General features: G+C 41.0%; 1 protein-coding gene across 1 annotated transcript in view; it reads right to left on the bottom strand.

Annotated features, from left to right (window-relative positions):
* LOC128640929 (UDP-N-acetylglucosamine/UDP-glucose/GDP-mannose transporter) overlaps positions 1-26,918 on the bottom strand; it is a 167,855-nt gene that overhangs the window by 20,305 nt on the left and 120,632 nt on the right. Inside the window, exons 9-11 of the mRNA XM_053693389.1 lie at positions 23,806-23,873; positions 23,407-23,485; positions 20,036-20,118 (exon numbers count right to left, since the gene is read on the bottom strand). Coding sequence (XP_053549364.1) covers positions 20,036-20,118; positions 23,407-23,485; positions 23,806-23,873 — 230 coding nt within the window. The remainder of the gene's footprint in view (positions 1-20,035; positions 20,119-23,406; positions 23,486-23,805; positions 23,874-26,918) is intronic.

Below are 26,918 nucleotides of genomic sequence, written 5' to 3'. Positions count from 1 at the left end.
CGTCAGAGATCCCCACACAGCTCCCCAACCTGTGAGACTTGCATCTGTTGAAATTACAGTCCAGGTCGGAAGCACAAAAGAAGCCCCCTGAATTAAACGATGGTGATCTGTCCACCATGTTAGAGAGTGTCGAACAATCGGTTTTAAAGATATTAATTGAGATATCTTTGTGTAATCCTTGCACCATTGATTCAGCATACAGAGCTGAAGAGGTCGCATGTGAAAACGAGCAAAGGGGATCGCGTCCGATGCAGCAGTCATAAGACCTAGAATTTCCATGCATAAGGCTACCGAAGGGAATGATTGTGACTGAAGGTTTCGACAAGCTGCAATCAATTTTAGACGTCTCTTGTCTGTTAAAGACAGAGTCATGGACACTGAATCCATCTGGAAACCCAGAAAGGTTACCCTTGTCTGAGGAATCAATGAACTTTTTGGTAAATTGATCCTCCAACCATGATCTTGAAGAAACAACACAAGTCGATTCGTATGAGATTCTGCTAAATGTAAAGACTGAGCAAGTACCAAGATATCGTCCAAATAAGGAAATACCACAATACCCTGTTCTCTGATTACAGACAGAAGGGCAACGAGAACCTTTGTAAAAATTCTTGGAGCTGTAGCTAGGCCAAACGGCAGAGCCACAAACTGGTAATGCTTGTCCAGAAAAGAGAATCTCAGGAACTGATAATGATCTGGATGAATCGGAATATGCAGATATGCATCCTGTAAATCTATTGTGGACATATAATTCCCTTGCTGAACAAAAGGCAAGATAGTCCTTACAGTTACCATCTTGAACGTTGGTATCCTTACATAACGATTCAATATTTTTAGATCCAGAACTGGTCTGAAGGAATTCTCCTACTGGATTTACTGGGACATGGGAAAGAAAAAATCTCTTTGCAGGAGGTCTCATCTTGAAACCAATTCTGTACCCTTCTGAAACAATGTTCTGAATCCAAAGATTGTGAACAGAATTGATCCAAATTTCCTTGAAAAAACGTAACCTGCCCCCTACCAGCTGAGCTGGAATGAGGGCCGCACCTTCATGTGGACTTAGAAGCAGGCTTTGCCTTTCTAGCTGGCTTGGATTTATTCCAGACTGGAGATGGTTTCCAAACTGAAACTGCTCCTGAGGATGAAGGATCAGGCTTTTGTTTTTTGTTGAAACGAAAGGAACGAAAACGATTATTAGCCCTGTTTTTACCTTTAGATTTTTTATCCTGTGGTAAAAAAGTTCCTTTCCCACCAGTAACAGTTGAAATAATAGAATCCAACTGAGAACCAAATAATTTGTTACCCTGGAAAGAAAGGGAAAGTAGAGTTGATTTAGAAGCCATATCAGCATTCCAAGTTTTAAGCCATAAAGCTCTTCTAGCTAAAATAGCTAGAGACATAAACCTGACATCAACTCTAATAATATCAAAAATGGCATCACAGATAAAATTATTAGCATGCTGAAGAAGAATAATAATATCATGAGAATCATGATGTGTTACTTGTTGCGCTAAAGTTTCCAACCAAAAAGTTGAAGCTGCAGCAACATCAGCCAAAGATATAGCAGGTCTAAGAAGATTACCTGAACACAGATAAGCTTTTCTTAGAAAGGATTCAATTTTCCTATCTAAAGGATCCTTAAACGAAGTACCATCTGACGTAGGAATAGTAGTACGTTTAGCAAGGGTAGAAATAGCCCCATCAACTTTAGGGATTTTGTCCCAAAATTCTAATCTGTCAGACGGTACAGGATATAATTGCTTAAAACGTTTAGGAGTAGTAAATGAATTACCCAATTTATCCCATTCTTTGGAAATTACTGCAGAAATAGCATTAGGAACAGGAAAAACTTCTGGAATAACCACAGGAGCTTTAAATACCTTATCCAAACGTTTAGAATTAGTATCAAGAGGACCAGAATCCTCTATTTCTAAAGCAATTAGTACTTCTTTAAGTAAAGAACGAATAAATTCCATTTTAAATAAATATGAAGATTTATCAGCATCAACCTCTGAGACAGAATCCTCTGAACCAGAAGAGTCATCAGAATCAGAATGATGATGTTCATTTAAAAATTCATCTGTAGGGAGAGAAGTTTTAAAAGATTTTTTACGTTTACTAGAAGGAGAAATAACAGACATAGCCTTCTTTATGGATTCAGAAACAAAATCTCTTATGTTATCAGGAACATTCTGCACCTTAGATGTTGAAGGAACTGCAACAGGCAATGGTACTTTACTAAAGGAAATATTATCTGCATTAACAAGTTTGTCATGACAATCAATACAAACAACAGCTGGAGGAATAGCTACCAAAAGTTTACAGCAGATACACTTAGCTTTGGTAGATCCAGCACTAGACAGCGATTTTCCTGTAGTATCTTCTGACTCAGATGCAACGTGAGACATCTTGCAATATGTAAGAGAAAAAACAACATATAAAGCAAAATTGATCAAATTCCTTAAATGACAGTTTCAGGAATGGGAAAGAATGCCAAAGAACAAGCTTCTAGCAACCAGAAGCAATAAAAAATGAGACTTAAATAATGTGGAGACAAAAGCGACGCCCATATTTTTTAGCGCCAAATCAGACTCCCACATTATTTGGCGCCTAAATGCTTTTGGCGCCAAAAATGACGCCACATCCGGAACGCCGACATCTTTGGCGCAAAATAACGTAAAAAAAATGACGCAACTTCCGGCGACACGTATGACGCCGGAAACGGAAAAGAATTTTTTGCGCCAAAAAAGTCCGCGCCAAGAATGACGCAATAAAATTAAGCATTTTCAGCCCCCGCGAGCCTAACAGCCCACAGGGAAAAAAGAGTCAAATTTTTGAAGGTAAGAAAAAAATGATTATTTCAAATGCATTATCCCAAATATGAAACTGACTGTCTGAAAAATAAGGAAAGTTGAACATTCTGAGTCAAGGCAAATAAATGTTTGAATACATATATTTAGAACTTTATAAACAAAGTGCCCAACCATAGCTTAGAGTGTCACAGAAAATAAGATTTACTTACCCAGGACACTCATCTACATGTTTGTAGAAAGCCAAACCAGTACTGAAACGAGAATCAGCAGAGGTAATGGTATATATAAGAGTATATCGTCGATCTGAAAAGGGAGGTAAGAGATGAATCTCTACGACCGATAACAGAGAACCTATGAAATAGACCCCGTAGAAGGAGATCACTGCATTCAAATAGGAAATACTCTCTTCACATCCCTCTGACATTCACTGCACGCTGAGAGGAAAACCGGGCTCCAACTTGCTGCGGAGCGCATATCAACGTAGAATCTAGCACAAACTTACTTCACCACCTCCATCGGAGGCAAAGTTTGTAAAACTGAATTGTGGGTGTGGTGAGGGGTGTATTTATAGGCATTTTGAGGTTTGGGAAACTTTGCCCCTCCTGGTAGGAATGTATATCCCATACGTCACTAGCTCATGGACTCTCGCTAATTACATGAAAGAAAAAGGCAGTTACACTAACAACATTTTTACAGTGTATGTAACAAGTCAGCAGAGCATTGCACCCACTTGCAAATGGATGATTAATCCCTTAATAACAAAAACAGAATAATAAATGACAAAAACGTTTTTTAAACACAGTCACAACAACTGCCACAGTCTACTGTGATTGTTACCCTCCTCAAACACGACTTTGAAGCCTTTTGAGCCAATCAGAGATGTCCTGTATCATGCAGAAGGAAGCTGAATGTCTCTGTCAGTATTTTTAGCTGCACAGAAAAGCACTAAAATAGGCCCTTCCCACTCATATTCCAACAGTGGAAAGCCTCAGGAACTGTTTCTAGGCAAAAATCAAACCAGCCATGTGGAAAAAAACTAGGCCCCAATAAGTTTTGTCACCAAACATATATAAAAACGATTAACATGCCAGCAAACGTTTTATATTACACTTTTATAAGAGTATGCATCTCTGTTAATAAGCCTGATACCAGTCGCTATCACTGCATTTAAGGCTTAACTTACATTAATCCGGTATCAGCAGCATTTTTCTAGCAAATTCCATCCCTAGAAATATATTAACTGCACATACCTTATTGCAGGAAAACCTGCACGCTATTCCCTCTCTGAAGTTACCTCACTCCTCAGAATATGTGAGAACAGCAATGGATCTTAGTTACTTCTGCTAAGATCATAGAAATCACAGGCAGATTCTTCTTCTAATGCTGCCCGAGATGAAACAGTACACTCCGGTACCATTTAAAAATAACAAACTTTTGATTGAAGTTAAAAAACTAACTATAATACACCACTCTCCTCTTACTACGTCCATCTTTGTTGAGAGTTGCAAGAGAATGACTGGATATGGCAGTGAGGGGAGGAGCTATGTAGCAGCTCTGCTGTGGGTGATCCTCTTGCAGCTTCCTGTTGGGAAGGAGAATATCCCACAAGTAATGGATGATCCGTGGACTGGATACACTTAACAAGAGAAATAAGCTTTGAGGCATAACTATTGTCTCGAAAATATTGAGGGAATCATCACCCCGAACAGAGACCTACATACTTCCACCGGAAGTCTCCAACAATCGCCACCAAAATCCCAGTGGCGAAACGTCTTCCTAAAAAGTGTCTACAACAACCCCGAGCTCTAAAACCAAAAACTATCCTAAACAGAATAGAAAATAAAATAGGCAAGCACACAAAAGAGATAGCCAAAGGAGTGTATCAAACAAAATACAAACAGGTCCAGTCTGTCATATGACACAAACTCCTCAGAGCTCGGAACTGGGATTCTAATAATTTGAGGCATAACTATTGTCTCGAAAATATTGAGGGAATCATCACCCCGAACCTAGAAAAACAGAATTTATGTTTACCTGATAAATTACTTTCTCCAACGGTGTGTCCGGTCCACGGCGTCATCCTTACTTGTGGGATATTCTCTTCCCCAACAGGAATGGCAAAGAGCCCAGCAAAGCTGGTCACATGATCCCTCCTAGGCTCCGCCTACCCCAGTCATTCGACCGACGTTAAGGAGGAATATTTGCATAGGAGAAACCATATGGTACCGTGGTGACTGTAGTTAAAGAAAATAAATTATCAGACCTGATTAAAAAAACCAGGGCGGGCCGTGGACCGGACACACCGTTGGAGAAAGTAATTTATCAGGTAAACATAAATTCTGTTTTCTCCAACATAGGTGTGTCCGGTCCACGGCGTCATCCTTACTTGTGGGAACCAATACCAAAGCTTTAGGACACGGATGAAGGGAGGGAGCAAATCAGGTCACCTAAATGGAAGGCACCACGGCTTGCAAAACCTTTCTCCCAAAAATAGCCTCAGAAGAAGCAAAAGTATCAAACTTGTAAAATTTGGTAAAAGTGTGCAGTGAAGACCAAGTCGCTGCCCTACATATCTGATCAACAGAAGCCTCGTTCTTGAAGGCCCATGTGGAAGCCACAGCCCTAGTGGAATGAGCCGTGATTCTTTCGGGAGGCTGCCGTCCGGCAGTCTCGTAAGCCAATCTGATGATGCTTTTAATCCAAAAAGAGAGAGAGGTAGAAGTTGCTTTTTGACCTCTCCTTTTACCAGAATAAACAACAAACAAGGAAGATGTTTGTCTAAAATCCTTTGTAGCATCTAAATAGAATTTTAGAGCGCGAACAACATCCAAATTGTGCAACAAACGTTCCTTCTTTGAAACTGGTTTCGGACACAGAGAAGGTACGATAATCTCCTGGTTAATGTTTTTGTTAGAAACAACTTTTGGAAGAAAACCAGGTTTAGTACGTAAAACCACCTTATCTGCATGGAACACCAGATAAGGAGGAGAACACTGCAGAGCAGATAATTCTGAAACTCTTCTAGCAGAAGAAATTGCAACTAAAAACAAAACTTTCCAAGATAATAACTTAATATCAACGGAATGCAAGGGTTCAAACGGAACCCCCTGAAGAACTGAAAGAACTAAATTGAGACTCCAAGGAGGAGTCAAAGGTTTGTAAACAGGCTTAATTCTAACCAGAGCCTGAACAAAGGCTTGAACATCTGGCACAGCGGCCAGCTTTTTGTGAAGTAACACAGACAAGGCAGAAATCTGTCCCTTCAGGGAACTTGCAGATAATCCTTTTTCCAATCCTTCTTGAAGGAAGGATAGAATCCTAGGAATCTTAACCTTGTCCCAAGGGAATCCTTTAGATTCACACCAACAGATATATTTTTTCCAAATTTTGTGGTAAATCTTTCTAGTTACAGGCTTTCTGGCCTGAACAAGAGTATCGATAACAGAATCTGAGAATCCTCGCTTCGATAAGATCAAGCGTTCAATCTCCAAGCAGTCAGCTGGAGTGAAACCAGATTCGGATGTTCGAACGGACCCTGAACAAGAAGGTCTCGTCTCAAAGGTAGCTTCCAAGGAGGAGCCGATGACATATTCACCAGATCTGCGTACCAAGTCCTGCGTGGCCACGCAGGAGCTATCAAGATCACCGACGCCCTCTCCTGATTGATCCTGGCTACCAGCCTGGGGATGAGAGGAAACGGCGGGAACACATAAGCTAGTTTGAAGGTCCAAGGTGCTACTAGTGCATCCACTAGAGCCGCCTTGGGATCCCTGGATCTGGACCCGTAGCAAGGAACTTTGAAGTTCTGACGAGAGGCCATCAGATCCATGTCTGGAATGCCCCACCGCTGAGTGACTTGGGCAAAGATTTCCGGATGGAGTTCCCACTCCCCCGGATGCAATGTCTGACGACTCAGAAAATCCGCTTCCCAATTTTCCACTCCTGGGATGTGGATAGCAGACAGGTGGCAGGAGTGAGACTCCGCCCATAGAATGATTTTGGTCACTTCTTCCATCGCCAGGGAACTCCTTGTTCCCCCCTGATGGTTGATGTACGCAACAGTTGTCATGTTGTCTGATTGAAACCGTATGAACTTGGCCCTCGCTAGCTGAGGCCAAGCCTTGAGAGCATTGAATATCGCTCTCAGTTCCAGAATATTTATCGGTAGAAGAGATTCTTCCCGAGACCAAAGACCCTGAGCTTTCAGGGATCCCCAGACCGCGCCCCAGCCCATCAGACTGGCGTCGGTCGTGACAATGACCCACTCTGGTCTGCGGAATGTCATCCCTCGTGACAGGTTGTCCAGGGACAGCCACCAACGGAGTGAGTCTCTGGTCCTCTGATTTACTTGTATCTTCGGAGACAAGTCTGTATAGTCCCCATTCCACTGACTGAGCATTCACAGTTGTAATGGTCTTAGATGAATGCGTGCAAAAGGAACTATGTCCATTGCCGCTACCATCAACCCGATCACTTCCATGCACTGAGCTATGGAAGGAAGAGGAACGGAATGGAGTATCCGACAAGAGTCTAGAAGTTTTGTTTTTCTGGCCTCTGTCAGAAAAATCCTCATTTCTAAGGAGTCTATTATTGTTCCCAAGAAGGGAACCCTTGTTGACGGAGATAGAGAACTCTTTTCCACATTCACTTTCCATCCGTGAGATCTGAGAAAGGCCAGGACAATGTCCGTGTGAGCCTTTGCTTGAGGAAGGGACGACGCTTGAATCAGAATGTCGTCCAAGTAAGGTACTACAGCAATGCCCCTTGGTCTTAGCACAGCTAGAAGGGACCCTAGTACCTTTGTGAAAATCCTTGGAGCAGTGGCTAATCCGAAAGGAAGCGCCACGAACTGGTAATGTTTGTCCAGGAATGCGAACCTCAGGAACCGATGATGTTCCTTGTGGATAGGAATATGTAGATACGCATCCTTTAAATCCACCGTGGTCATGAATTGACCTTCCTGGATGGAAGGAAGAATAGTTCGAATGGTTTCCATCTTGAACGATGGAACCTTGAGAAACTTGTTTAAGATCTTGAGATCTAAGATTGGTCTGAACGTTCCCTCTTTTTTGGGAACTATAAACAGATTGGAGTAGAACCCCATCCCTTGTTCTCTTAATGGAACGGGATGAATCACTCCCATTTTTAACAGGTCTTCTACACAATGTAAGAATGCCTGTCTTTTTATGTGGTCTGAAGACAACTGAGACCTGTGGAACCTCCCCCTTGGGGGAAGTCCCTTGAATTCCAGAAGATAACCTTGGGAGACTATTTCTAGCGCCCAAGGATCCAGAACATCTCTTGCCCAAGCCTGAGCGAAGAGAGAGAGTCTGCCCCCTACCAGATCCGGATCGGGGGCCAACATTTCATGCTGTCTTGGTAGCAGTGGCAGGTTTCTTGGCCTGCTTTCCCTTGTTCCAGCCTTGCATTGGTCTCCAAGCTGGCTTGGCTTGAGAAGTATTACCCTCTTGCTTAGAGGACGTAGCACTTTGGGCTGGTCCGTTTCTACGAAAGGGACGAAAATTAGGTTTATTTTTTGCCTTGAAAGGCCGATCCTGAGGAAGGGCGTGGCCCTTACCCCCAGTGATATCCGAGATAATCTCTTTCAAGTCAGGGCCAAACAGCGTTTTCCCCTTGAAAGGAATGTTAAGTAGCTTGTTCTTGGAAGACGCATCAGCCGACCAAGATTTCAACCAAAGCGCTCTGCGCGCCACAATAGCAAACCCAGAATTCTTAGCCGCTAACCTAGCCAATTGCAAAGTGGCGTCTAGGGTGAAAGAATTAGCCAATTTGAGAGCATTGATTCTGTCCTTAATCTCCTCATAAGGAGGAGAATCACTGTCGACCGCCTTTATCAGCTCATCGAACCAGAAACATGCGGCTGTAGCGACAGGGACAATGCATGAAATTGGTTGTAGAAGGTAACCCTGCTGAACAAACATCTTTTTAAGCAAACCTTCTAATTTTTTATCCATAGGATCTTTGAAAGCACAACTATCCTCTATGGGTATAGTGGTGCGTTTGTTTAAAGTGGAAACCGCTCCCTCGACCTTGGGGACTGTCTGCCATAAGTCCTTTCTGGGGTCGACCATAGGAAACAATTTTTTAAATATGGGGGGAGGGACGAAAGGAATACCGGGCCTTTCCCATTCTTTATTAACAATGTCCGCCACCCGCTTGGGTATAGGAAAAGCTTCTGGGAGCCCCGGCACCTCTAGGAACTTGTCCATTTTACATAGTTTCTCTGGGATGACCAACTTGTCACAATCATCCAGAGTGGATAATACCTCCTTAAGCAGAATGCGGAGATGTTCCAACTTAAATTTAAATGCAATCACATCAGGTTCAGCTTGTTGAGAAATGTTCCCTGAATCAGTAATTTCTCCCTCAGACAAAACCTCCCTGGCCCCATCAGACTGAGTTAGGGGCCCTTCAGAAATATTAATATCAGCGTCGTCATGCTCTTCAGTATCTAAAACAGAGCAGTCGCGCTTACGCTGATAAGTGTTCATTTTGGCTAAAATGTTTTTGACAGAATTATCCATTACAGCCGTTAATTGTTGCATAGTAAGGAGTATTGGCGCGCTAGATGTACTAGGGGCCTCCTGAGTGGGCAAGACTCGTGTAGACGAAGGAGGGAATGATGCAGTACCATGCTTACTCCCCTCACTTGAGGAATCATCTTGGGCATCATTGTCATTGTCACATAAATCACATTTATTTAAATGAATAGGAATTCTGGCTTCCCCACATTCAGAACACAGTCTATCTGGTAGTTCAGACATGTTAAACAGGCATAAACTTGATAACAAGTACAAAAAACGTTTTAAAATAAAACCGTTACTGTCACTTTAAATTTTAAACTGAACACACTTTATTACTGCAAATGCGAAAAAACATGAAGGAATTGTTCACAATTTACCAAATTTTCACCACAGTGTCTTAAAGCCTTAAAAGTATTGCACACCAAATTTGGAAGCTTTAACCCTTAAAATAACGGAACCGGAGCCGTTTTGAACTTTAACCCCTTTACAGTCCCTGGTATCTGCTTTGCTGAGACCCAACCAAGCCCCAAGGGGAATACGATACCAAATGACGCCTTCAGAAAGTCTTTTCTAAGTATCAGAGCTCCTCTCACATGCGACTGCATGCCATGCCTCTCAAAAACAAGTGCGCAACACCGGCGCGAAAATGAGGCTCTGCCTATGCTTTGGGAAAGCCCCTAAAGAATAAGGTGTCTAAAACAGTGCCTGCCGATATTATATCAAAATACCCAGATAAAATGATTCCTCAAGGCTAAATATGTGTTAATAATCAATCGATTTAGCCCAAAAAAAGTCTACAGTCTTAATAAGCCCTTTTTGAAGCCCTTATTTACAACCGTAATAAACATGGCTTACCGGATCCCAGAGGGAAAATGACAGCTTCCAGCATTACATCGTCTTGTTAGAATGTGTCATACCTCAAGCAGCAAGAGACTGCTCACTGTTCCCCCAACTGAAGTTAATTGCTCTCAACAGTCCTGTGTGGAACAGCCATGGATTTTAGTGACGGTTGCTAAAATCATTTTCCTCATACAAACAGAAATCTTCATCTCTTTTCTGTTTCTGAGTAAATAGTACATACCAGCACTATTTCAAAATAACAAACTCTTGATTGAATAATAAAAACTACAGTTAAACACTAAAAAACTCTAAGCCATCTCCGTGGAGATGTTGCCTGTACAACGGCAAAGAGAATGACTGGGGTAGGCGGAGCCTAGGAGGGATCATGTGACCAGCTTTGCTGGGCTCTTTGCCATTTCCTGTTGGGGAAGAGAATATCCCACAAGTAAGGATGACGCCGTGGACCGGACACACCTATGTTGGAGAAAATAACCTGTACGTTCCGTATCAGCCCATGAGCCCCAAAAAGTCTCTACACATAAGCAGTCAAAATCACAAATGTAGCAGTGCTTCTGACATGGACTTGAGATAAGAAAGCAGGCAGCGAAACTGGTCAACGCCGATTGCTTAAGGAGCTGTTAATATGAGTCTGTATGGTTTTGCAGAAAGACTTTCCCTGCATCTCCAGACTAATTTTTCATCAACGCTCTCACTGAGAGGCTGACAAGACTGAACTAAAACTCCAGTCCCATCTTGAAGGGCAGATACCCTTCCTAAGGAACTACTCCGTAATTTTTTTTTTTAATTCTCTTTATTGAGGAAGCATAACACATTGTTACATACATGGCAACTAAAGATACAAACAGTATCTCAAAAATTGGCAACAGAGTAAACACACCACCATGATAATACGATATACAATAATCCTAGCAGCCAAACTCTTGTTCCTCATTAAAAAATGTAAAAAAGTTTTTTGTGTCAAAGACATCCAGCTCCACTGGTGGGAACACACTCTTTAAAGATCTTGGATGACACAGATCAGTCATCAGTAGTGTCAGTTAACAGCGTATACAATAATCGGATTCAAGTGTTGTGTCCAGACAGTCTTCAGGTATCAATGTAAGTATAATAGGGTAATAACAAAATACATTCTGTAATGAAAGTTACTCTAATATAACTATCAGTTCTAATCAGACATCAAGAATCAAGATAAGCATAGTAACGTTAAGCAGACAACCTGACTAAAAGAAATATTTATTTATACCTATGTTCACTAATATTTAAAGGGACAGTCAACACCAGAATTTTTGTTGTTTAAAAAGATAGATAATCCCTTTATTACCCATTCCCCAGTTTTGCAAAACCAACACTGTTATATTAATAAACTTTTTACTTCTGTGACTAACTTGTATCTAAGCATCTCCTGACCGCCCCTAATCACATGACTTTTAGGTATTATCTATTGACTTGCATTTTAGCCAATTAGTGCAGTGTCTGCCACTAGCCACGGGCGTGATCACAATGCTATCTATATGGCCTACATGAGCTTTCTCTCCCCTGCTGTGAAAAGCAAATAAAATAGAGGCGGCCTTCAAGGGTTTAGAAATCATATGAGCCTTCCTAGGTTTGCTTTCAACTAGAATACCAAAAGAAAGCAAAATTGTTGATAAAAGTAAATTGGAAAGTTGTTTAAAATTACATGCCCTATTTGAAAAAATAAAAGTTTTTTTTGGACTTGACTGTCCCTTTAAGTTTAGGGCCAGAAGAGTCTTTCGTTATATATATGGGAGAAGGCTTTAACCAGACTCTGAACTAGGCAGAGACTACGAAACTCTGCCAGAAAATTAATGCAGAGGAAAAGATACTCATCCCTTACTGCATAGAAAGGGGGGGGGGGGGGGGCTGAAGGTTGTTACAGACTATAGAATTCAACCATTATGAGACAATTATAGGGCTACAATAGTGTGTTGTGTCTCACCTAAGCATAGACTGATTTAAATATTGCTGCAATAAGTGATGGACTTCACAAATTCACCATAGGGAAAGAATTCTACAGCATGATGTTAAAGAGTTATGCATGTCTCTACCAAAAATAAGCCCAAGTGAGGGGCTCATTTAAGGTTTTGGCGAATGTCGCTCAAGAAGGCCTAGTGATCACTGGCCGTTGTTACGCAGACAGCAGTGTATATGCATAACACACATAAAAACACAGTTATGTGTTCTAACAAAATCAGCGTAATACCCCCTACTAAGGAAAAAAAACTAGAACACGCATCATTACAGAGACATATAAAACAGAATTTATGTTTACCTGATAAATTACTTTCTCCAACGGTGTGTCCGGTCCACGGCGTCATCCTTACTTGTGGGATATTCTCTTCCCCAACAGGAAATGGCAAAGAGCCCAGCAAAGCTGGTCACATGATCCCTCCTAGGCTCCGCCTACCCCAGTCATTCGACCGACGTTAAGGAGGAATATTTGCATAGGAGAAACCATATGGTACCGTGGTGACTGTAGTTAAAGAAAATAAATTATCAGACCTGATTAAAAAAACCAGGGCGGGCCGTGGACCGGACACACCGTTGGAGAAAGTAATTTATCAGGTAAACATAAATTCTGTTTTCTCCAACATAGGTGTGTCCGGTCCACGGCGTCATCCTTACTTGTGGGAACCAATACCAAAGCTTTAGGACACGGATGAAGGGAGGGAGCAAATCAGGTCACCTAAATGGAAGGCACCACGGCTTGCAAAACCTTTCTCCCAAAAATAGCCTCAGAAGAAGCAAAAGTATCAAACTTGTAAAATTTGGTAAAAGTGTGCAGTGAAGACCAAGTCGCTGCCCTACATATCTGATCAACAGAAGCCTCGTTCTTGAAGGCCCATGTGGAAGCCACAGCCCTAGTGGAATGAGCTGTGATTCTTTCGGGAGGCTGCCGTCCGGCAGTCTCGTAAGCCAATCTGATGATGCTTTTAATCCAAAAAGAGAGAGAGGTAGAAGTTGCTTTTTGACCTCTCCTTTTACCGGAATAAACAACAAACAAGGAAGATGTTTGTCTAAAATCCTTTGTAGCATCTAAATAGAATTTTAGAGCGCGAACAACATCCAAATTGTGCAACAAACGTTCCTTCTTTGAAACTGGTTTCGGACACAGAGAAGGTACGATAATCTCCTGGTTAATGTTTTTGTAAACAGGCTTAATTCTAACCAGAGCCTGAACAAAGGCTTGAACATCTGGCACAGCGGCCAGCTTTTTGTGAAGTAACACAGACAAGGCAGAAATCTGTCCCTTCAGGGAACTTGCAGATAATCCTTTTTCCAATCCTTCTTGAAGGAAGGATAGAATCCTAGGAATCCTAACCTTGTCCCAAGGGAATCCTTTAGATTCACACCAACAGATATATTTTTTCCAAATTTTGTGGTAAATCTTTCTAGTTACAGGCTTTCTGGCCTGAACAAGAGTATCGATAACAGAATCTGAGAATCCTCGCTTCGATAAGATCAAGCGTTCAATCTCCAAGCAGTCAGCTGGAGTGAAACCAGATTCGGATGTTCGAACGGACCCTGAACAAGAAGGTCTCGTCTCAAAGGTAGCTTCCAAGGAGGAGCCGATGACATATTCACCAGATCTGCGTACCAAGTCCTGCGTGGCCACGCAGGAGCTATCAAGATCACCGACGCCCTCTCCTGATTGATCCTGGCTACCAGCCTGGGGATGAGAGGAAACGGCGGGAACACATAAGCTAGTTTGAAGGTCCAAGGTGCTACTAGTGCATCCACTAGAGCCGCCTTGGGATCCCTGGATCTGGACCCGTAGCAAGGAACTTTGAAGTTCTGACGAGAGGCCATCAGATCCATGTCTGGAATGCCCCACAGCTGAGTGACTTGGGCAAAGATTTCCGGATGGAGTTCCCACTCCCCCGGATGCAATGTCTGACGACTCAGAAAATCCGCTTCCCAATTTTCCCCCCATCCCTTGTTCTCTTAATGGAACGGGATGAATCACTCCCATTTTTAACAGGTCTTCTACACAATGTAAGAATGCCTGTCTTTTTATGTGGTCTGAAGACAACTGAGACCTGTGGAACCTCCCCCTTGGGGGAAGTCCCTTGAATTCCAGAAGATAACCTTGGGAGACTATTTCTAGCGCCCAAGGATCCAGAACATCTCTTGCCCAAGCCTGAGCGAAGAGAGAGAGTCTGCCCCCCACCAGATCCGGTCCCGGATCGGGGGCTAACATTTCATGCTGTCTTGGTAGCAGTGGCAGGTTTCTTGGCCTGCTTTCCCTTGTTCCAGCCTTGCATTGGTCTCCAAGCTGGCTTGGCTTGAGAAGTATTACCCTCTTGCTTAGAGGACGTAGCACTTTGGGCTGGTCCGTTTCTACGAAAGGGACGAAAATTAGGTTTATTTTTTGCCTTGAAAGGCCGATCCTGAGGAAGGGCGTGGCCCTTACCCCCAGTGATATCCGAGATAATCTCTTTCAAGTCAGGGCCAAACAGCGTTTTCCCCTTGAAAGGAATGTTAAGTAGCTTGTTCTTGGAAGACGCATCAGCCGACCAAGATTTCAACCAAAGCGCTCTGCGCGCCACAATAGCAAACCCAGAATTCTTAGCCGCTAACCTAGCCAATTGCAAGGTGGCGTCTAGGGTGAAAGAATTAGCCAATTTGAGAGCATTGATTCTGTCCATAATCTCCTCATAAGGAGGAGAATCACTGTCGACCGCCTTTATCAGCTCATCGAACCAGAAACATGCGGCTGTAGCGACAGGGACAATGCATGAAATTGGTTGTAGAAGGTAACCCTGCTGAACAAACATCTTTTTAAGCAAACCTTCTAATTTTTTATCCATAGGATCTTTGAAAGCACAACTATCCTCTATGGGTATAGTGGTGCGTTTGTTTAAAGTGGAAACCGCTCCCTCGACCTTGGGGACTGTCTGCCATAAGTCCTTTCTGGGGTCGACCATAGGAAACAATTTTTTAAATATGGGGGGAGGGACGAAAGGAATACCGGGCCTTTCCCATTCTTTATTAACAATGTCCGCCACCCGCTTGGGTATAGGAAAAGCTTCTGGGAGCCCCGGCACCTCTAGGAACTTGTCCATTTTACATAGTTTCTCTGGGATGACCAACTTGTCACAATCATCCAGAGTGGATAATACCTCCTTAAGCAGAATGCGGAGATGTTCCAACTTAAATTTAAATGCAATCACATCAGGTTCAGCTTGTTGAGAAATGTTCCCTGAATCAGTAATTTCTCCCTCAGACAAAACCTCCCTGGCCCCATCAGACTGAGTTAGGGGCCCTTCAGAAATATTAATATCAGCGTCGTCATGCTCTTCAGTATCTAAAACAGAGCAGTCGCGCTTACGCTGATAAGTGTTCATTTTGGCTAAAATGTTTTTGACAGAATTATCCATTACAGCCGTTAATTGTTGCATAGTAAGGAGTATTGGCGCGCTAGATGTACTAGGGGCCTCCTGAGTGGGCAAGACTCGTGTAGACGAAGGAGGGAATGATGCAGTACCATGCTTACTCCCCTCACTTGAGGAATCATCTTGGGCATCATTGTCATTGTCACATAAATCACATTTATTTAAATGAATAGGAATTCTGGCTTCCCCACATTCAGAACACAGTCTATCTGGTAGTTCAGACATGTTAAACAGGCATAAACTTGATAACAAGTACAAAAAACGTTTTAAAATAAAACCGTTACTGTCACTTTAAATTTTAAACTGAACACACTTTATTACTGCAAATGCGAAAAAACATGAAGGAATTGTTCAAAATTCACCAAATTTTCACCACAGTGTCTTAAAGCCTTAAAAGTATTGCACAACAAATTTGGAAGCTTTAACCCTTAAAATAACGGAACCGGAGCCGTTTTGAACTTTAACCCCTTTACAGTCCCTGGTATCTGCTTCGCTGAGACCCAACCAAGCCCCAAGGGGAATACGATACCAAATGACGCCTTCAGAAAGTCTTTTCTAAGTATCAGAGCTCCTCTCACATGCGACTGCATGCCATGCCTCTCAAAAACAAGTGCGCAACACCGGCGCGAAAATGAGGCTCTGCCTATGCTTTGGGAAAGCCCCTAAAGAATAAGGTGTCTAAAACAGTGCCTGCCGATATTATTATATCAAAATACCCAGATAAAATGATTCCTCAAGGCTAAATATGTGTTAATAATCAATCGATTTAGCCCAAAAAAAGTCTACAGTCTTAATAAGCCCTTTTGAAGCCCTTATTTACAATCGTAATAAACATGGCTTACCGGATCCCAGAGGGAAAATGACAGCTTCCAGCATTACATCGTCTTGTTAGAATGTGTCATACCTCAAGCAGCAAGAGACTGCTCACTGTTCCCCCAACTGAAGTTAATTGCTCTCAACAGTCCTGTGTGGAACAGCCATGGATTTTAGTGACGGTTGCTAAAATCATTTTCCTCATACAAACAGAAATCTTCATCTCTTTTCTGTTTCTGAGTAAATAGTACATACCAGCACTATTTCAAAATAACAAACTCTTGATTGAATAATAAAAACTACAGTTAAACACTAAAAAACTCTAAGCCATCTCCGTGGAGATGTTGCCTGTACAACGGCAAAGAGAATGACTGGGGTAGGCGGAGCCTAGGAGGGATCATGTGACCAGCTTTGCTGGGCTCTTTGCCATTTCCTGTTGGGGAAGAGAATATCCCACAAGTAAGGATGACGCCGTGGACCGGACACACCTATGTTGGAGAAATAGGGGCTAGATAGGGACTGCAATGGGCATATCAGAACTGTACATACACGGAACACTTAAGCTAGTGTTGGGAGGAGAGAATTATGTTAAGTCCCATACAAATGTTCTCAGGGCTAGTAATCAGGTGTATTGTTCTAGTAGTAGAAATGCGGTAGTACATAAAGGTCCCTCATTCGTTTGTCCCATGGAAAATCTCCTATACCCAGCTCTGCACAGATCAGAAAGTCCCACAATGTCCATCAATACTGGCATTCTGGAACCTGGTGCTCTGCGCAACTACCCTATGCCAGTCAAAGCATCTATAATAATGATGGCAATGAAGCAGAAGCGGAAGGCACAGCTCGCAGATGGATCACAATGCCAAATCTGTGTGGTCAGCCAGGTGACAACTCCTCCAAACAGGAACCGGACAGCGGGCAGCAAGTACTGATTCCAACAATCTTCTTGCTGCAATAGAGAACCACCATCATGCAAAGAGAGGTGTCCCAATGTCAACATCCCAAGCATAGGGTGTAGGCCCTCCTCCGATATCACTGCAGCTTGTGCACTTCCCCAGACCCCCTCCAGAGAGCCAGTCGCGTCTCCCCGGATAGGGACCAAGGCAGGCAAGGGACTCTCACAAGCACCCAACCGCATACAGACCTGAAGATGCACAGTAGATTGTGGGCTCATTCCGGATAGTGCATCGTCACATCTCAGAACTTCATTCACCTCTCTGGGTCCCAGTTAACTCAGTCTGATGAGGGATGTCGAGTGGCATTCCCCTGGGTAGCGCTCCTTTGTGTATTAGGAGCCACAGCCACCACTTTATAAGACTTAGTGTCGTCTTGTTCCGTAACATGGGGTCTAATGATCTATATAAATTGGTCAAATCTGCTCATCAGTTTGCGGTCGTAATCTGCAAAGAGGGTTAGCATAGACATGAGGGGATCCTCCATGATCGTACCACCTTGTGGCAAGGCCGCAATGAGTAGGCCAAACAAGATGAAGGCGCTTCCGGTTATTGCTTTTTTTGTATTGCAAGCTCTTGGATAGGGTTAGAGTATATCTCTCACATTTTATAGGATATCAGATCAAAAAGAACCTCCAAAATCTATGTTGGAGCCAGGAGCTATTGCACTGTGCATCTAGTTACTTCTGCGGTTAGCTCCACCCCCCCACTCTGTAATCTTCTGACACTTCTCTGCCAACCTCCTGTGACGAAAAGGCAAAGAATGACTGGGGGATGAGGGAAGTGGGGGAGGTATGTAAGCCTTTGGCTGGGGTGTCTGCCTCCTCCAGGTGGCCAGGTTCTGTATTTTCCAAAAGTAATGAATGCAGCTGTGGACTCTCCCTGTATTAAGGAAATTGGTTTTCCAATTCTGAAAATTGGAAGTGCACCTGCAAGGATTCATAAGCCTAATTCTGTAACATATATTGTTGTCTTTCCAGTTCCTCAGAGTTTCTATACATTAAATTGACACTGCCATGTTGTAACTTGGTTATCCTAGGGTTATCCCCTGCTGAGGTCAGTTAAAAGGGACACTTCAAAATGCACTGAGATAAGAGGTGGCCTTCAACAGCTAAGATATTAGCATATGAGCCTACCTAGGTTTAGCTTTCACAAAGAATACTGAGATAACAAAACACATTTGATAAAAGTAAACTGGAAAGTTGTTTAAAAATTGCATTCCCTATCTGATTCATGAAAGTTTAAAATTTTAACGAGTGTCCCTTTAAGTTATAAAGGAGCTGATACAGCTACTCTCAGAATAAAAAAGGGACACTCAGGTCTAATTAAACTTTCATGATTCAGATACAGCACGTCATTTTAAACAACTTTCCAATTTACTTTCATTAAAAAAAAAAATATGCACAATCTTTTATATTTACACTTTTTGAGTCACCAGCTCCTACTGAGCCATGTGCAAGAATTCACAGCATATACATATATGCATTTGTGATTGGCTGATGGCTGTCACATGGTACAGGGGGAGTAGAAATAGACATAACTTTGAAATTTGTTAGGAAAAATCTACTACTCATGTGAATTTCAGACTAAGTGCTAGGGCATTGTATTGTTATCATGCAGTTAATTATGCAAATCTACTGTGTTTACTGGTCCTTTAAGTCCCTTGAGCATTGTTATATTCTGTACAACCATTATTTACACACTACATCCTCAGCAGAAGAGACCGACTCTTTTTACACCCTTAGTACATTCCATGCCTTCCTAAAAGCGCCAGTTTAAAAAAAAAAAAAATGCCCTTAGGACGGCATGGAACGTCCAAACTTTTTTGGCCTCCTGCTTTCACAAAAGAAACATCCGACTGGGGGATGTGCCTAGCAACTTTAATGTACTTCTGTAATTTTTTCTTTGTTCTCTTGCTAACTTTATTTGAAAAAGCAGGAATGTAAGTATAGGAGCCGGCCCATTTTTGGTTTAGCACCTGGGTAGCATCTGCTAATTGGTAGATAAATGTACTAGCAATAAAAAGAAAAAAACAAACATTCATGTGCCCTAATAAATTAAAAAAAACAGAAGACAACTTGCAAAAAGTATAACTATCTTCACAACTGTTTAAACAATGTTTTTTTTTCTTAAAGGGACATGAAACCCAAAATCTTTATTTCATGATTTAGATAGAGAATACAATTTTAAACAACTTTCCAATTTACTTCTATTTAATTTGCTTCATTCTCTTGTTATTCTTTGCTAAAAGCTTTATCTATGAAAGCTCAGGAGCAACAGAGAATCTAGGTTCTAGCTGCTGATTGGTCACTGCATATATATACACCGAATGTCATTGGTTCACCCATGGTGTTTATTTAGAAACCTGTAGTGCATTGCTGCTCCTTCAACAAATGGTACCAAGAGAATAAAACAAATGAAATAATAGAAGTAAATTAGAAAGTTGTTTAAAATTGCATTCTCTATCTGAATCATGAAAGAAATGTTTTGGGTTTCATGTCCCTTTAAATGTCTTGCACATGTAGACATTTTAATCTTAAACTCAAGTTTACACAAGCGTTACGTAGCATTAGTGCAAAAGAAGCCACGCCAGGATAACATTGCCTTACAATTTATATGTAAACTCATCTACATACCTGATATTTAAGCCCAGGAAGTTGGTCCATGAGAAAATATAATCTCCTCCGAAGAACATCCCAATATAAGTTATTAAAATATTCTATTACAAAGAAGAGGGGGAAAACAAAATAAGAAACAGAAATTTGCAGAATTTAAACATTACTTTTCTAATAAAAACAAACAATAAAATTACAAATGTCAGTTGATTATATATACCGGCTGTCCAGTTCGTCATTTTTTTCCCCCATTACAGTAATAAAATGGGAGGAACATAACTGTCTAAAAAAAATGTGCTTCTGTATTTTATTTTTTACAGCACCTTCCTGAAATAGTCAGCTATTAAAAAAAAAACTATAAATAACAATGGGAATGATCTTTCAAACCTAGTGAGATCTAATACTGCCCCTAATAAGTGCAGAGGTAAATCAACCAATTAGCACAGGAATGTGTGGGAACAATCTTTTATAACCAGTGAGATCTAATAATGCCCCTAATAAGTGCAGAGGTAAATCAACCAATTAGCACAGGAATGTGTGGGAACAATCTTTTATAACCAGTGAGATCTAATACTGCCCCTAATAAGTGCAGAGGTAAATCAGCCAGTTAGCACAGGAATGTGTGGGAACAATCTTTTATAACCAGTGAGATCTAATACTGCCCCTAATAAGTGCAGAGGTAAATCAGCCAGTTAGCACAGGAATGTGTGGGAACAATCTTTAATAACCAGTGAGATCTAATACTGCCCCTAATAAGTGCAGAGGTAAATCAACCAATTAGCACAGGAATGTGTGGGAACAATCTTTTATAACCAGTGAGATCTAATACTGCCCCTAATAAGTGCAGAGGTAAATCAGCCAGTTAGCACAGGAATGTGTGGGAACAATCTTTTATAACCAGTGAGATCTAATACTGCCCCTAATAAGTGCAGAGGTAAATCAACCAATTAGCACAGGAATGTGTGGGAACAATCTTTTATAACCAGTGAGATCTAATACTGCCCCTAATAAGTGCAGAGGTAAATCAGCCAGTTAGCACAGGAATGTGTGGGAACAATCTTTTATAACCAGTGAGATCTAATACTGCCCCTAATAAGTGCAGAGGTAAATCAACCAATTAGCACAGGAATGTGTGGGAACAATCTTTTATAACCAGTGAGATCTAATACTGCCCCTAATAAGTGCAGAGGTAAATCAGCCAGTTAGCACAGGAATGTGTGGGAACAATCTTTTATAACCAGTGAGATCTAAATACTACCCCTAATAAGTGCAGAGGTAAATCAACCAATTAGCACCCCTGGTCTAATGCCCAACCAGCTCATTTCTGTGCTAAGACTCAGCATTTGGAGTCTTATTGGTTTGTTTAATCGGTCATGTGATCTATGTGGGCTAGAGACCAGTGCGCGCTTCTGAGAGGCATGAAAACCAACATTTCTCTTTTGATGATTTATATAGAACATACAATTTAAAAAAAGTTTCCAGTTTTCTTCTTTTATGAAGTTGACTTTGTCCCCAAGATATTCTTTGTTGAAGAGCAAACCTAGGTAGGTAGCATGCTTGTGTGCGGAGCACTATATGGCTTTTAACAATGTTATACAGTATTCAAAACTGCTTTCATCTAGTGCTTGAAAGTGTATAACACTGATGCAAAACTGCTGTCATAATACTTCTGATATATGCACACTCCTGAGCCTACATACCCGCTATTCAACAAATGAAAACAAAAGGACAAAATAAATCTGATAATATTGCATGCTCTATCTGAAAGGAAAAAAAATATTTGTGATCACGGTGTATTGTTTAGCTTCTTCAGAAGTCCCCTAAACCATTTTTGAGTTAATGCTCTTTTTGAGATATAGGTCACATGCAAATGCTCTGTGCTGCCAGTCAAGTTTCATGCAAGGTCATCAGTATTTTGCAAGTGCACAGAGGACAAATGAGCGTGCACGTGAGCAAGGGCTGTATCTGCAGTGGGACCCATAAACCTTTACATTTATTTGAGCAGAAAAAACATGTAACTTTGAAACTTAAAGGGACATAATACTCAAATGCTAAATTACTTGAAACTGATGCAGTATAACTGTAAAAAGCTGACAGGAAAATATCACCTGAGCATCTCTATGTAAAAAAGGAAGATATTTTACCTCACAATCTCCTCAGCTCAGCAGAGTAAGTTCTGTGTAAAAAGTTATACTCAGCTGCTGCCCAGCTGTAGGTAAAAAAAAAAAAATAATGATGAAGAAATGAACAGCAGCCAATCAGCATCAGCAGTGCTGAGGTCATGAACTCTTACTGTGATCTCATGAGATTTGACTTAACTCTCATGAGATTTCATAGTAAGCTTCCTTTACCTGATTTGTGAAATAAGATGAGAGTGCACGATGCTCATCCCTTCAGCTGTCCCAGGACAGACACACTAAAATGCTGCTTAGAAATCCTTTACAATGGGATGTGGCTACTGAGGAACTTTTGAGGTAAAATATCTTTCTTTTTTACATAGAGATGTTCAGGTGATATTTTCTAGTCAGCTTTTTACAGCTATGCTGCATCACTTTCAAGTGTTTAAACATTTGGGTATTATGGCCCTTTAAATTGACACCAAAGACTTTATTTTAATTTCACGATCCTGATAGTGTATGCAAACCCCCCCAAAAAAACATCACTTTCTAATTTACTTTTTTTTAACAAATTGTGCAGTGTCTTTATATGCACATTTTTGAGGCACCAGCTCATGAGCATGTGCAAGAGTTCACAGTGCATACTAATGAGAGAGCAATTGGCCGATAGCCGTCACATGATACAGGAGGCAAGGGACTGGAAGACATTTAAAATGAAAAAAAAATAAAAATAAATCAATCTACTTCTCATTGGAAATTCAGAGTAAGTTATTGCAAGTCTTAGATTTTTTTTTATTATGAAACCTCTGAAATTGCATGTTCTATCCGAATCATGACAGCAAACTAACAACTTTCCAAGTTACGTCTATTATCAAATTTGCTTCATTCTCTTATTATCCTTTGCTGAAGGAACAACATTGCACTACTGGCAGCTAGCTAAACACATCTAGTTAGCCAATCACAAGAGACAAATGTGTGCAGGCACCAATCAGCAGCTAGCTCCCAATAGTGTAGGATATGTGCGTATTCTATTTCCACAAGGGACACCAAGAGAACAAAGCACATTTGAAAATAGAAGTGTATTTAAAAGTGTCTTAAAATGACATGCTCTGAATCATGCAAGTTTAGTTAGACTTTCCTATCCCTTTGATGGTATTTCCCCAAAGTACCGCTGACCACATTTCATACACAACTTTTAAATCCCATTAATGAAGCATTAAATATTTTGTGAATTTAAGCAACGATGGTTTAAAAAAAAAAAAAAAAGTAACTCACTTTGATGCAGCCAACTATTGTTGTTGTCAGAGCAGAATTGTAATGGGTACAAAGTACCGTAGAATACATAAGAATAAAACTGAAAGAAAAAAATATAGTTTAGTAAAAAAACAAACAAAAAACAAATGTGCAAACAGAGTAAAAACATGAGGGGGGGGGGGGGCTAGGTTTGTTATTAATTTTCTCTCTCTACTCCCAACTTCTACACAGTCACTGCTCACCTGAAATATGTCCCAGTTTTAATTTGGGTAAGTAAAAAAAAGCAGGTTCCAAACTAGTGTATTTTTTATTATTATACAAAAGAAGACACAAAAGTCCCACGTTTCATAACTCTATTCTCAATTGCGAAAATGTTAAAATAAACTATCAAAGAACAGATACAATCTGTGCTGAACTTACCCCATTACACATGAAAGTGTAAACTGTACAATAAAAAACACGTTATTCCAGCCGTCATATTCCACAGCCTAAAAAAAAAAAAATAAGTTACATGCCAATGTGTTGCTTAAATACAAACATTTTTCAAAACTTTTTTTATTAAATAAACTAAATATACTAGGACTTCTGCAGCATACAGATGTATAAAGGACCCCATAAGATGGTTAAGGCTGTTTTTGTTTGTTTTTAAAAAGCATGAATATAAAAACTTTTTGGGGGCTATTTAAAAAGATAGTAAACACCTTTTAATTAGACTATTTCTGTTTTGCTATAGATTATTATATCAGCCAAATCTAAACTTTTTTTTTTTTAAACATTGTTTCCTGCATTTGTTTTTGAATATCTAAACTCCACCCACTTGCCTTATATGGAGGAGACAATCCTTGCCCGAGTCTGCAGACAACAAGGCTAGCTAGCATCATATAGTTATTAAAAAGCACTTCGTTTTGCAGCTGTTAATGCCAGATAGGGAAATATATGTAGCCGGGTTAGCCTTGTAACATCACTAATGTACATTTCCAGCTCCTTGGAAATATGCTTGATTTATTTTGCTCAATCTTTTCAAGTAATTTAACAACGAAAGTTGAAGAAAGATTTTCTAATTTGTTTTACTACACAACTAAACATTTTATATTAAAATCTCAATCTGTAAAGGAACATTGAACTGTAAAATGTGTTTCCCCAATGTGTGTTTTTAACAGCTACAGAGTTATAAATTGATGGGAAATTGCTTCTTTAGGATTATTTTATTGTGTTTGAAATGGCTAGCTTTAGTCGTTGAAACCTCCAATGAGTGGGAAGGAGGGACAGGGGGGCTAACTACACTACAGAAACCTATTTTGTTATTATGATCAAATAAAAAAAATTAGATAACTGGGTACTGGCAGACAGTTGCCAGTACTTAAGATGGATGGAATTGGTTAGAAGGAGGGAGGGTTAGAGAGCTTTTTGGGAGGAATCAGGGAGGTTGGGGGGTAAGGGGGGATCCTACACTGAAGAAAAAAAACAAAAACAAAAAAAACATTCACACTGGCAAACTTTCTGCCAGTATTTAAGATGGGGATGACCAATGGGGGGTGGGGGAGGGAAGAGAGCTGTTTGAGAGGGATCAGGGGGTGGGAAGTGTCAGGTGGAAGGCTAATCTCAAAACTAAAATTAACCTTACAAGCTACCTGATTAACCCCTTCACTGTTAATAATAAAAGTGTGGTGCACAGCTGCAATTAGCGGCCTTCTAATTACCAAAAAGCAATGGCAAAGCCCTATATGTCTGCTATTTCGGAACAAAGGGGATCCCAGAGAAACATTTACAACCATTTGTGCCATGATTGAACAAACTGTTTGTAAATAATTTCAGTGAGAAACCTTAACTTTGCAAAAAAGTTAACTTTATTTGATCACATTTGGCGGTGAAATAGTGGCATGAAATATACCAAAATAGGCCTAAATCAATACTTTGGGTTGTCTACTAAAAAAAAAAATATATAGTTTTGATAGGTAAATATAAAAAGGCTCCATTTGTTTAAATGTAGTGATGGCAAAAATGCTAAAAATGCTCTTGTCTTTTAGGTAAGTTTTAGTCTGAAATGCTCAGTCCTTAAGGGGTGAAGAACATTCCCATTCATATGGGCTGAACCTACAGGAAGAGCAGATTTGCTTATCTTCCCTCTATTTATATATACATACATTATGGCCAGGAACATAAGGACATCTGACCGTCATACCTATATCTGAGCTTGTTTGACATCTCATTCCAAAACTATGGGCATTAATATGGAGTTATCCCCCCTCACTTTGCAGCTATAACAGCAGGCACTCTTCTTGAAGGCTTTCCACAAGTTTTTGGAGTGAGTGTGTTTGTAAGGTAAGGCACTGATGTTTGATTAGAAGGGCCAATTAATCCCAAATGTGTTCAATGGGGTCAGGTCAGAGCTATGTGCAGGCCACTCAAAAGCCTCCACACCAAACTTGTCAAACCACGTCTTCATGGACCTCGCTTTCTGCACAGTCATTCTGGAGCAGGAAAGGGCATTCCCTAAACTGTTGAAAGCACCCAATAGTTTAAATAGTATTTGTATCCTGTAGCTTTAAGATGACTCTTCACTGGACCTAAGGGGCTAGCATAAACCCTTAAAAACACCCCCAAACCATTATACCTCCTCCACCCAACTTTACAGAAGGCACTATGCATTCTGGTATGTGGTGATCCCCCTGATCTCTGCCACACCTAGATTCTTCCATCAGACTGCCAGATAGTGAAGCATGATTCATTACTCCAGAACCTAGTGGCAGCATGCTTTATACCAGTGTTTCCCAACTCCAGTCCTCAGGACCCTTAACATGTCACATATTCATTATATCTTAACTAGAGCACCAATCAGCTGATCAGTAGCCATGGTTACTAACCTGCTTTCACCCATCAGCTGATCAGTTCACCTGTGCTCTAGTTAAGATGTAATAAATATGTGGCCTGTTAATGGTCCTGAAGACTGGAGTTGGGGAACACTGCTTTATACCATTCAAGCAGACTCTTGGTATTTTGCATGTTTATGTGAGGCTCGTGTACAGCTGCTCAGCGATGGAAACTAGGCCTGCCCTTTGGGCAGGGGGAGAGGGGAATAAGTGCTGGGCTGCGGGGCCCCACAAATTTGTCTTGCGCAGGACACCACAAAAGCTAAGTGTGTCCCTGATGGAAACCTATTTCATGAAGCTCCTGATGAACATTTCTTGTGCTGATGTTGCTTCCAGAGGCAGTTTGGAACTCTGTAGTGAGTAATGGAACAGATTCATTTTACACGCTTCAGCACCGTGGCCCAACTCTGAGTTTGCATTGTCTACCACTTTGTGGCTGGGCTGTTGCTCCTAGACTCTTCTACTTTACAATAATAGCACTTACAGTTGGACAGGACAGATCAGTGCAGCTATTTCACAACGTGATATCATGTGACAGTGCCACCTTTAAAGTCACTGAGCTATTCAGGGCAACACATCCAGTGTCTATGGAAATGTTATGACTATGTGCTGAATTGTATGCACCTGAACGCTATGGGTGTAGTTGAAACATCTGAACTCAAT

Source organism: Bombina bombina, chromosome 10 (assembly GCF_027579735.1).
Source record: "Bombina bombina isolate aBomBom1 chromosome 10, aBomBom1.pri, whole genome shotgun sequence".
In the NCBI taxonomy this organism is placed as follows: Eukaryota; Metazoa; Chordata; class Amphibia; order Anura; family Bombinatoridae; genus Bombina; species Bombina bombina.
The sequence above is the reverse complement of the archived record's forward strand: the minus strand, read 5'-3'. Positions and strand labels throughout refer to the sequence as shown.